Source organism: Mauremys mutica, chromosome 11, assembly GCF_020497125.1.
Source record: "Mauremys mutica isolate MM-2020 ecotype Southern chromosome 11, ASM2049712v1, whole genome shotgun sequence".
NCBI lineage: Eukaryota > Metazoa > Chordata > Testudines > Geoemydidae > Mauremys > Mauremys mutica.
In genome coordinates, this window is record NC_059082.1 from 39,658,987 (window position 1) to 39,671,936 (window position 12,950).

Genomic DNA, 12,950 nt, shown 5'->3' on the forward strand with positions numbered 1-12,950 from the left:
TCCCTGCCATTTATTGAGTTAAACGTCAGCATTCTCCTTCCTGGTCACGCCTACGTACTGGAATGGACAGAAGTTGGTGAGGGGATACCTGGATAGCTTGACTCCACACATTCTTCCTCTTATTCACTCCCTGGCTCCACACATACATATGCAAATACACACTATAGCTGGTTACGGAGCTGCATGTGTTCTAGCAGACACAGCAAATCACTAACAAATTTTAATCCTCAGTTCCCGCACAGTAGCTCATTTAAGCTGCCTCTGAGAAAGTGGGGGGGGGAGGCACGCCATTGGCCCACAGGTCAGAAGACTGGAGTCAGGCCCACACAAAGTGAAGCTAGGATTTCATTCTTTCTGGTGGCAGAAGGTGGGATCTCCTGGCACTTTATTGCCAGACATTGTCGGATCTGTTTTACTGCCCTCTGACATAGGATACTGCTTGGCACATGCAAATTGCTTGGTTTAAGATTTCATTTGAACTTTTCTGCCGGCAAGGTTAACTCTACTGGAAACAGAAACATAGGATCAAAGAAATGTAGAGGTGGAAGGGACCTCTAGAGCTATGAGCCAGATTGAACATTTTCTAATCTCTCTACTGCCCAGTAACTACCCTGGATTTTTATTTTTTAGACACAAGGTGGGTGAGGTAATATCTTTTGCTAGAGCAACTTCTGTTGGTGAGGGAGAGACAAACTTTCAAAGCACACAGAGCTCTTCTTCAGCTCTTGGAAAGGTACCCCACAGGTCACAGCTACAAGGTGGAAGAGATTGTTTAGCATAAGTAGTTACCACATATTCTAAGGCAGTGGTTTTCAAACTGTGGGTTGCAACCCAGTACTGAGTTGCAGCTCTAGTCAGCACCACTGACCTGGCCGTTAAAAGTCCCATCAGCAGTGCTGCCCGGCTAAGGCAGGCTGGTCCCTACCCGTTCTGATACCGCACTGCACCCGGGAAGCAGCCTGCAGCAGGTTCAGCTCCTAGGCAGAGGGGCCACGGGGCTCTGTGCGCTGGCTCGAGCACCAGCTCTGCACTCGTGTTGGCCAATTCCCAGCCAATGGGGGGGGCAGTGCCTGCACGCCTCCCCCTAGGAGCCGGACCTGCTGCTGGCTGCTTCTGGGGTGCAATGTGGTCCCAGGACAGAAAGGAAGCCTGCCTTTGCACCCCTGCTGCACCGCTGACCAGGAGCCGCCAGAGGAAAACCCATGCTCCAATCCCCAGCCCATAGTCCCCCCCCAAAACCAGAGCCCCTTCCTGCATCCCAAACCCCTCATACCCAGCCCCACCCCAGAGCCTGCACCCCCAGCCCAGAGTCCTGACCCCCTCCCGCACCCCAACCCCCTGCCTCAGCCCAGAGCCCCCTCCCACACCCTGAACCCTCATTCCTGGCCCCACCTCACAGTCCTCACTCCTGCACCACAACCCTCTGCCCCAGCCCTGAGCCCCTCCCACATCCCAAACCCCTCATCCCCAGCTCCGATGGGGCACAGGCATCAACAATTTTCTTCAACTGGGTCACCAGAAAAAGTTTAAAAACCACCGTTCTAAGGGATCATTCAAGATAGAGTTGCTCATTAACACCTCTGCAGTCATAGCACAAGAGGAGGGGGTTAGTGGGTTACAGATTGTTGTAATAAGCCATAAATCTAGTGTCTCTGTTAAGTCCATGATTTTTAGTGTCCAGCAGAGTTATGAATTTAAGCTCCCAGGCTCATCTTTTGAAATGGTGCAGGGGTTTCCTTTGAGGATGAGGACTGATAGGTCAGATATAGAGTGATTGCGTTGTGAAAAGCGACAGGGTATTTGTTTCTTATTTTCTTGTGTGAGTTCATCTGAGAGTGTAATGATTGTCTGGTTTCACCCACATAGTGGTTATTGGAGCATTTAGTGCACCAGATGAGGTACACTACATGTTGTGATATACATGTGTAAGATCCATGAGACTCCTGAAAGGTGCATTGTGGTGGGTGTGGATCATTGTAGCAGTGGAGAGCTGTCTGAAGGTTTTACATCTGTTCTGGTGCCGCTTTGAGTGGGTGTGTCCTGGTCTGTGGGGAGCTTGTTTCTGATGATGAACTTGCCACTTGGAGAGGTTGTGGGGTAGTTTGAAGGCCAGAAGTGGGGGCTCAGGAAAGATTTCTTTCAGGATGGAGTCCCTATTGAGTATGGGTTGTAGCTGTTTGATGACACCACACAGGGGTTCCAGCGTGGGGTGGTAGGGGTGTGTGGTCAGAGGGGTTTTATTTCTGTATTGAAGCAGGTTCTCTCAGGCTATTTAGGTAGACTGACCAGATGTCCCATTTTTGTAGGTACAGTCCCATTTTTGGGGACTTTTTCTTATATAGGCACCTATTATCCTCTACCCCCGTCCCATTTTTTTCACAGTTGGTATCTGGTCACCCTATATTTAGGTGGCCCATTCCATGACGCAACCTACTTCTCTGGTGGAGTGTCCTTGTTTGGTGAAGGTGGTTTTAAGTGTGCTAAGGTGTATATCCCAAACTTTCTCCTCAGAGCACTTTCTGTAGTATCTGAGTACCTGGCTGTAGATAACCAATTTCCTTGGTTGGTTTGCAGTAGTTACTGGATCTATGAAGGTAGGTGTGGTGATCCAGGTGCTTCTTGTATATGGTTGGCTGTAGGATTCCATTGTTGAAGCTGATCATGGTGTCCAGGAAGTTGATGCTAGTGTGGGAGCATTCCAGAGAGTTTAATGGACAGGTGGTTGTTGAAGTGGAACTCTGAGGGAGTTTGATTTTGAGTTGATTTTGTTTGCATTTTGAGTTTAAGACCAAAAAACAATGAAGCTATCCCATGCATGTTGTGATCTTAGTCTGCTTTCAAGTATTTCCTGTAATACAATATCCCACTCCTTACCAAATATCATGCATCAGCATTTATGTCACAAGTGTGCTTACTGCTTCATGCAGAGTAGTAATAATTAGTACGGGGCACTACTTTATCAGTAGAATACTGAGAGCTTTACAGTATCTTTTTTAGTAGTATCACACCATTTTATGGACTGGAAAATGGATGCACAGGTGGGTTAAGTGACTTGGCTAAGGTCACAAAGGGAGTGTCAGAATTAGGGCTCAATGAGTAGTAGGAGACATTTTCTGCAGAAATTATTTTCAATTCAAAGAGTGCGTAGTGTTTGGTTTGCATCTGACAATTTAAAGTTAAGGTTACTGCAAAGGCTGGAACAGACTCCTGACAGAACACTGCACTGCTACAGGAGCTGCACTTTTCAGAGACCATCCTGCATCCCTCCATCAGACAGGAGAAGCCCAAGTGCAGGACATGTTAGAGGAATTCATTCAGAGTCTGTGGCCATCACTTTATTATCATCGTCCCAAAGGAAGACTAAAATTCACACACACAGGTTGAACAATGCTAGAAGAGAGATGCACAACCAATTAATAATAATACCTAGTTCTTATATAAAGCTTTTCATCACTAAATCCCAAAGAGCTTTATAAAGGAGGTCAATTTCAGTCTCTTCCAACAAACTGATTCTGGACCAGCTCACAGGTGCTCAGCACTTGACCACTCAGGATGTAGCTAGTGGATATTGGCAGGTCTCTTTGGAAGAGGCCTGAAAATGCAGCCCAGTCATGGACCAGGGCCTTCTTGTGCTGGGTGCTACACAAACCCAGAACAAAAAGAGGTCTCTGCCCCAAAAAGCTACAGTCTAGAGACCGTCTCATGAAGAGTTATTTATGCATGTGGAGTGATTAATGGTCCCGCTACCTTTCCGAGATTGGGAGACAGACAACGTCCAGACAACTTCCGCACACCAAAATCCCCACATCCCATAATAACAAGGATGTTAACTCCTTCCTTGAGTTGGTTTCTTAGCAAATATTTATTGACAAAGCAAACTCCTGTGGGAGCTTACAAAAGCCAAACCATCCAAGAAGGAACTTCTAGAAAATAAGGAAGCGGAGCATGCTTTTCAGGAACTAAATGGACGCCTGTGTTCTCAGCCTGTTGTATTACAGCCAGATCTTTCACCTTCACTTTATAGTATATGCTGATGCAAGACATGTAGGTCCGGGAGCAATTCCTGGTCAGAAAAGCAGAGAACTTAGAAATTCAATGCACATGCTGGATGATAGTAGCATCTCTCTGAGTTGGTCTACAATGGAAAAGAAAGTTATCCAAGACAAGTTTAAGAGGGGCTAGGTCCACAAAGGGACAATGCCAAGTGCCAACTCCTATGCACTCTGCCACCTACTGGTATTGTCAGCCCTGAGTTAGGCACCCAGATTCCTAACACAATGCACAGGGAGAGTTTATTTCTACACTGCACACCACTGGTGGCAGCATGTAGAGTATGCATAGCTACCTGCTGCAGTGAAAAGCGGGCTGCATCCACCCTGTGGTGTGTAGCTGGCTACACACAGCAGTGAAAAGCTCTTGCAGGAGGGAAGCAACGGGGAGCTGTTGGAGCCTTTCCCCACTGCCAGAGTCTTTCCCTTTGATGGGGAAAGGCTCTGGCAGTAGGACACTAGACTTATAAAAATAACAGTATAGGCGGGGGAAGCACTGCTTGGGCACGTGCAGAGCAGTATAGGGTACGTACCCTAAGGGTTCAGATGCATCTTTAATCTCCTCAAACTAAGCAGTGCCTCACCATCTACATTGCTATTTATACCCATGGTAGTTGGTGTGCTGTCTAAGTACTCTGCATGCCACTGCAAGGCTTGTGCAGTGTGGATGTACCCTTGGGCACCTTTCAGGAGCCAGCACACTGACTGGGAATCTGTCTAAGCCAGCCAGGAGTGACATGCAGAGAAAAGGGTTGGGGCTTCAGTCCCAGATGCACAAAGGTGCTTAAGTGCCTGCCTGACAGGCTGGAGGGAGACCCCTATCTCTGTCCAGGATTCTTAGCCATGAACCCTCTCCTGCGGGAAGAAATCTCAGCTAGGTCAGCCCTTTCTCACAAACCTGAAAGGGGCACCCCCACCCTGATACAACCAATAGCCCAGTGCTAGGGCACTCAGCTGGGATGTGGGAAACCCGTATTCAAATCCCTGCTCTGGCTGATTTGGAGCAGGGACTGGAACCAGCCTAACCAGTGGTCTACAGATTCGAACTTTTTCTTGCTCTCGCACAATGAATATTTATACAGAGTTGAACAGCTTCAACCAGAGAAACAGAGCACCACCCCAAAATACCCAATAGCCTGGTAGTCCGGGTGCTCACCTGGGAGATAGGAGACCTGGGTCCAAGGATTTGAATCTGGGTCCCACTGCCCAGGTAAGAGCTCTAACCACTGAGCTACTGGATATTCTGGGGACACCCACCCACCTAAATATTCCCAACCTCTGAGGCCTGGTCCAGGTCTAGCCCTTCTTAATACTGCAAATCACTTGGCTTTGGCGATGAGTGAGTTAACTCCCAAATAAATAAGTTTTACCAGTTTTAAATGTGCTCCCTTTAAGTTTCACGTGACGCTCCCTTGTTCTTGTATTGTAAGAAAGGTCAGAGAATACCCAGGTTATGTGTTCACTTATTCATCTCTTCTAAAGTAAGCAGTCCTTCCCAGTCTTTACTGATGTAGAAGTCTGTATGCATCTAATCATCTTCACCACCTTACTCCCCTTCTAATTCTCTTGAGCGAGGGTGAGAACTGCAAGCAGTGTTCCAGGTGTAGGGACACCACTGATTTATATACAATGGTATTGTATTGTCAGTGTTATCTATCACTTTCTTTAAAGCATAACATCTAGTGTGCTTTTTTAACTACCACCATGCAGTTTCCAGAAGTTTTCCTTAACATTGCCACCGTGATGCCCAGGGAGTTTGCCTGAGTGCCTATGGTTAATTTAAAACCCAGAAGCGTAGATCAGTAATTCAAAAATGCATTACCTAGCATGTGTCAATATTGCATTCCTTCTGCTATTTTGCTGTTCACACACCTAACTTTTTAGGTCCTTCTGAAGTTCCTCAGTCTTATCTAGATTGGACTAACCTATATAGCTGTCATTTACAAGCGATACAGCATCATGCTTCACTCCCTTTTCAAACTTGTTAGGATACAGTCTTTAATTACATGATCACAAACTACTTGTTCCCCACAGTACCTTGCTTCATTCAGGCTCTGACCCTGCACAATAGAAGACAAGGGAATTTTGCTAACAACTTCAGTGGGAACCAGATCAAGCACTCAGTGCACAGGATGGACAGTGCTTAGAGAATGAATCAGGGCTGTATAGTGAGGGAGTCTGTTGGCTATAGGATCTCTGCCTCATTTCTTGCAGAAATAAGGTGTGTTGGGAATGAGGCAGGTGATTGCAGGGAGAAAGGATGATTTTGTGGTTGGGGTAGCTGAATGCCACCAGCAGCACTGGATTCTCTCTCTGCCGCAGAGTTCCTATGTGATACTGGACAGGCCACTTAAACCAAAGTTTTCCCAAGTGGTCACTAATTGTATATGCCTCATTTTCTTAGGTGTCCAACTTGAGGCCTAACTTTCAGAAATGCTAAGCAATCACAGCTGCAAAAGTCGACTGGAGCTGTGCTTTGAACATACAAAGTTCTCTGAAAAAAATCAGGCCCTAGGAACCTCATATTGGGCACCCAAAAAAATCAATCAATAAATAAATCAGTGAAAGAAATTATGTATAAACCAATGTCCATCTCCCTTCTATAGAATGAGGATAATATCACCACCTCACTGGGGTGGTGTGAAGAATAAATTCATTAATGTTCCTGATGCATTCAGATACTATGGTGACAGCCACCATAAAAATTAAGAATTCTGTATTTAGGTCTGGTTTTGGATAGTGTGTGATATATCTGGCCTGAGGTCACACTGAATGATGAGAACAATAAATACTGAACAGCTAGCAACTCTGTGAGCACCATCTGTCCTGTGCACTGGGTGAGGCAGCAGTCTTGTGGAAATAACAGCATGTGATCATGTAATTAGAGACTGCATCATAACACAAACTGTGCAGAGTAGGGGGCCCAGGCAACCCTAATACTGACACTTCCCAACTTTTGAGCTCCTGACTGTCCAACCTTCAGGTTCTTTTGACCTTTCTGTATGTAATTGGTAGATATTTACTGCCGCCAACCCCAGAATCCTTGGGGCACCATTAGCCATTTGCCATGCTGAAAACTGGCCGTTGACCATGTCTCTTCACTAGAAATAGGTGTGTTCTTAACTCACATTAAAATCCCAGTTAACGCAAGCAAGTCTGTAGTCTTCACATGAATTAAAGTTTACCTTGACATGCTCCTGTGTGAAAGCTACCCACAGCCTTGTCTTCACTAAGAATTACCTCAAGTTAGCTAGCACAGGTTACACACCTTTTTTCCTAGTGAAGAAAAGGTGTTAGTCCTATTGTTTTAGCCCATTGCTAATCCAGGACAGTAGTTTACATCTCTCATCTCATGACTACCTAGGCTATGTCAACACCCCCTTTTAGCAGTAAAATTACAGTGAGATGATCACACACACTCCCTGTGAAATCTTAGTGGAGACAAGGCACAGGTAGTTATCTGAAGTCAATACTGTCTCCCCCTCCACCCATAGTTGCCCTCAGTTTACTGCAGTATAGTTAGGTAAGGACATGTGGTTTGTGTAGTCGCAGCATAGGGCTGGGAGAGAGTTCTCCCAGTGCTATAAAAATAAACAAACCTCCATTAGGGGAATAGCTACCAGCACTGGGAGCACAGCTACCAGCACTGGTGCACTGTCTACACTGGCACTTTACAGCGCTGAAACTTGCAGCACTCGGGGGGGGGGGGTTCACACCCCTAAGCAAGACAGTTGCAGCACTGTAAAGTGCCAGTGTAGACAAGCCCAAATAGAGAACCTTGTCTCCATGAGGGATTTTACAGAAGATAACTATCTTAAATCAGCTCAGCCTGTAAAACCACACTTTTGACAATGAAGACCTATCCCTAGTCTTCTTACTAGTGAGTGTGAAGAACCGTCAAAGACTTTTTCACAGTCCAAATACCTTAGAGCAATCAGCTCTCCTTTATCCAGTAAAGATAAAGTTGAAAAAAAATCTAGGAGACTGCAAAGGCATGACTTTCCTTTATTTTAGTTATCACACCAAGGGAGCCTCACAGATCTGTAATTCTCAGATCTCCCCTAATGCATTTTCTTCCACATTATAGAATGAAAATATTATATCTATTTCTCTGGTATAGCAACTGTTTTAAATGAGACTGCAAATATTTGGGAACAGCTCAGCCACTTCATTCTTAAATTCATTCAGAACTCTGGCATGTATTATCTGGTTTTGATGACCTGTTATTCTGCTATTTATGACTTTGTTCCAGCACCTCCTTTTGACACTTCATTCTCTTAGTACCTCTATTACCCAAAAAGTATAGGTTTGAGGTAGGTACCTCTAGCATCCTCTGTGGCAAAGGCTGATGCAACTTGTCTTCTCTGCACTGTTCTTATCCCACCTAAATGCGTCTTCACTCCCTGTGATCTATCTTCGAATTCTCACAAGCTTTCTGCTTCGAATGCATGAGTTTGTTTTTATGTATAAACAACTGCTCTTCAAATTCCCTCGTCACCTAATTTTCAACTTGTATTTTTACTCCTGTAAAATGTAGTGAACAATTTTTTTTCTTTCTAGTAAATTAAGACAATTGTTTGCCAAATTCTACTGGCCACATCATAGCATTCATTGGTTGCAAAAATGAGATTTAATGCATAATTTGGCCTGCAGGATATTTATTACAGTCTGGACACACAAGAAGCAGAGAACCCAGTGTCAGTGTCAGAGCCCAGGTTGAGTTTGTAAGGATAGTAGATGTTTTTACCTGTAAGAAGGGCAATTTTGGCAGTCATTGAGACAAATCACCAGAATGTCATGACATTTTTCACTCTTCTGAAAAGAGCATTTAAGGACCAATTACTGGACACAACCAGATTTCCAATCCAGTGTCTAAACTGCCATTTTTTGGAAAGACTCAAGACACCAGGGCTGCCCAGAGTGGGGGGCAGTGGAGCAATTTGCCCCAGGCCCTGGGGCCTGCAGGGGCCCCCATGAGAGTTTTTCGGGGCCCCTGGAGCGGGGTCCGGGCCCCCGGAGCTTCTTCTGCTCCCGGTCTTCACCGGTGGGGGGTCCTTCCGCTCTGTGGCGAAGGACCTCCCGCCGCCGAATTACCGCTGAAGCGGGACCCACCGCCATCGGGTCTTCGGCGGTAATTCGGCGGCGTGGGGCCCTTCCGTTCTGGGACCCGCCGCCGAAGTGCCCTGAAGACTAGCGGCGGGAACCCCCCGCCGCCAAATTACCGCCGAAGACCCGACGGCGCCGAAGCGGGGGCCCCCTGCCGCCGAAGACCCCAGGCCCCCAGAATCCTCTGGGCGGCCCTGCAAGACACTTCTAAAGAGCCAACTCCAGTAGTAGCTGCCTTTCACCCATGTACTGGAGCCCTCTCCCATGGTCTGTAGGGTAGGACACAGCTCTGTGATCACACTGATCTCCTCAACCATGGGCAACAGGCAGACCTCTATGCTCATTACCGGACAAATGTACAACATTTGATACTGTGGACCACAGATTACTACTATGCAATCTTAGGGACTTTGTGGCATACATGTATCACTCCACCATATATTGGGCCCAAGCTACCCAAGGAATCTCCTCCTCTCCACAGAAGCCTTGCAAGAAAACTGCACCCCTCAGATACAATGGAGCTATAACAACAAGACTAGGGTTACCAGAAAGCAAGTGTGAAAAATCAGGACAGAGAGTGGTGGGTAATTGGTGCCTACATAAGACAAAGCTCCAAATAGTGAAACTGTCCTTATAAAATCAGGACATCTGGTCACCCTAAACAAGAATGAGATTCCAGAAAGCTGGAGGGAGAGCTTTATTCCAGATACAAATGCAAGCCTCCTGCTCCTTAGCTTTCCACCAACAATAAAACCAGAACACCACTCACAGGAGTTACCCCTCCCAACCTGAGACTGAAGCAGAAGGCAGCAACAACGCCCTTGTTTCTCTTCTCATAAGGAGCACAGATTCCAAGGTTATGTATATGAGGCAGATTGGGTACCTAAGTTTGCAAAGTGAGCCCTCAGTTTGTGTAAGCGGCTTGCCCAGTCACCCAGGAAATCTGTGACAGAACTAGGATTGTCACACCAAATACAAGCTCATTCTTCCTCTCTTGAGGATTACTGCCAGACAGTGCCTTCATGGCTCCTAAGTACAAAGCTATATGTTACTCCAAAGGACTATTCTACCATTCAGAAACAAGTGCCTCATTGGGACAATGCCTCTCCACTGTGGGCCCTAAAGTGTCATTCTTTTCATCTAGGTATAAGTCATCCATCAAAATATATTACTAGGTGCTTATACAAGAGTTACAACAAAGCTGCCCAAGCTCCACACAAACCCAGCAACTGTTTGAGGATCAGGGGAGTGGGGGAAAGGGACCCACTGCAGGTAGAAGTGAAGCACTGTGCTTTTTGGCCTTTCTGCCATTACATTTCCCATTACAGATAGAAGTGTGCTACTTCTCTTCTGCTTCCTACAATATTCATTGCTATTGCCCACTGATGCCATTTGTGTTTCTGTGTTAGTTACCTGGGTGTAATGCTCAGTATGAGCTCACCCACACTTCAGTGCAAGCCTTGGTAATAGCATTCCCTAGAGACAGTACCTAAACTGGCTGCCAGAATGGCTGGCAGTTACACAAATGCACCCAGGGAAATAAACTCACAAGGGGAGAGGTGAAATGACCCATCACCATACATAGGGCACACATGCATCAGATCAGACTGTCTGGATTACCCATACCTACACACAGGCCCAACTCTCTTCAGCCGGCTTTAGCCCCAATCCCACACCTGGGACAGTTACCAATGGAACTTCCCTAGGGGGCAGGCTCCGACTGTGCCCTGGCTAGTCCAGGCTGGGCTGGGAGGCCACAGGTGCCCTGGAAGAGACAAAGCACTGGGGTTTGGCCAGCACTGACCCTGGATCCGACACGTGGGCTCTCCACCGCGGGACCCTTGTCTGCTGCCCTACGTGCCAGGGACCAGACCGGCAGCCCCTCCACCCAGCGTCCTTCAGGCCCGAGCTAGGGTGACCAGACAGCAAGTGTGAAAAATCGGGACAGGGGGTAATAGGAGGCTATATAAGAAAAAGACCCCAAAATCGGGACTGTCCCTATAAAATCAGGACATCTGGTCACCCTAGCCCGAGCTGCGCCAAGCTGCAGCTGCGGGTCGCAAGGAGCTTCAGGGCCAAATGCCGAGGCCTCCCCCGCAGCCATAGCGCCCGCCCGCGGGGCCCCCGCTGCCCCCACCGGCCTGGCCTCCAGCCCCGCTCTTAGGCACACCCAGCCCGGCCCCGCAGACACCCGCGGCCCGGCCCCCAGCCCCGTCACTCGCCGGGCACTGCTGGACCCAGCCCCGCGTCGGGCCCGGGACTTCGGGCGAGCCCAGCGCCCAGACCCCCCGGCCGGCCCCCACCTGTTCTCGGGCCGGATGCTGAGCAGGTAACTGCGGCTGTCGGGCCGGGTGCTCCAGCCGGGCCCCTCGCCCTCCTCGCTCTCGGCCCCGGGGCCCGGGGCGCTGCTGGGGCTGTAGAGCGAGTAGCGCCCGTTGCCCGAGTAGGAGCGGCTCAGGGGTCTCCGGCGGGAGCCCATCTCCACCCGGCGGCGCCTGCCCGCCCGGCCGGAGCCCCGACGACACGGGGACTGCGCGTCCCGGGGCCGGAGCGCACTGGGGGAGCGGGCTGCCCGCGGGGCGGTCCCGGCCTGTCCTGCGCCCCCCGCTCAGCACCCGCCCCGCTCCATCAGCGGCTATTTATAGCACCAGCGCCTCTGTCAGCATTTCCAGCCCCCGGGCGCCGCGCCCCGCCGCACATGGGGCTGTCACTCACTCGGAGCCGGACAGCCAGGGGCACCCCGCAGCCGGGTTCCGGCACTGGGACATTGGGCACCAGGACCCTCCGCCTGGGACCCCCGAAACCGAGCACCTGGACACCCGCACTGGGCACAAGGATACCCTGCACCAGGACCCCCGAACCGGGCACTGGGCACAAAGACCCCTGCACTGTGACCCCCGTACTGGACACCGGGATCCCCACACTCGGACACTGGGCACATGGACTGCCCGGGACCCCCCCGGCTCCAGAACCCCCTCCCCCCCAAACTAGGAACCTCCTCAGACAGGCCATCAGGAGCCCCTCACATCCAGGACCAAGACCCTCTCAAAACTCAGCAGGCCACTGGGACCCCCAGGCACTTCATCACAACCTCCTTTCCCTAGCCCCATTCACCCCAGGCACCATGACTCCCCTCTTTCACCACAGCACTGGGATCCTCCCAAATACATACTCCCATCCCTGCCTGCATGCCAGGCTCCACTCACATTCCTCTAACTGCCTGTACACTAATATCCTCCTTACATCCCAGCCCCAGGAACTGGGACCTCTCCCCACCCATTCACTGCTTTCTACCACTTCCTGCCCCTCTCCCTGTCTGTGCCCCAGGATTCCTCCCCCCCCCCCCACACACCCCTCCCTCCCTCCACCTGGGCCACAGGATCACCTACTCCTCCTCTCTGCTCCCCAGCACTGGGGATCTCCCATGACCCCTGCCCCATATAATAAGGGTCTAAGGCTGAATTGTATTATCTGGTCCCAGTCACATGACCTGGTTGGAGTGACAAGGTTATTACCCATCACATGGCAGGGTCTGTGTCTATTGTCCCCAGGGTTACTGTTACATCTATCAAATGAAGCTAACGCGTAATGCCAGCTAACCCAACCCCAGCTAGCCAGCCAATGACTGCTCTCTGTGAGCCTCCCTGGCTTTCTGACCTCTGGGCCACTTCTCAAAACAGTGCCTTCTGCAGCAGTTTGCAGGGATTTCCCTACACACCCCCCCCAGTGGGGGTGTAAACTCCCCCTGAATTTTCCCAACAGCCCCGCCCCCCCATTGATCAACTAGTAGTTATA

The 12,950-nt window shown here is 49.4% G+C and overlaps 1 protein-coding gene across 2 annotated transcripts in view; it reads right to left on the reverse strand.

The window, feature by feature from the left end:
• ALPK3 (alpha kinase 3) overlaps positions 1-11,749 on the reverse strand; it is an 88,856-nt gene extending 77,107 nt beyond the window's left edge. For both annotated transcript variants that reach the window (XM_044981077.1, XM_044981076.1), the window contains exon 1: positions 11,459-11,749. In XM_044981077.1, the coding sequence (XP_044837012.1) occupies positions 11,459-11,634 (176 nt within the window). In that variant the 5' untranslated portion in view covers positions 11,635-11,749. The remainder of the gene's footprint in view (positions 1-11,458) is intronic.
• Positions 11,750-12,950: the final 1,201 nt, after the last annotated feature.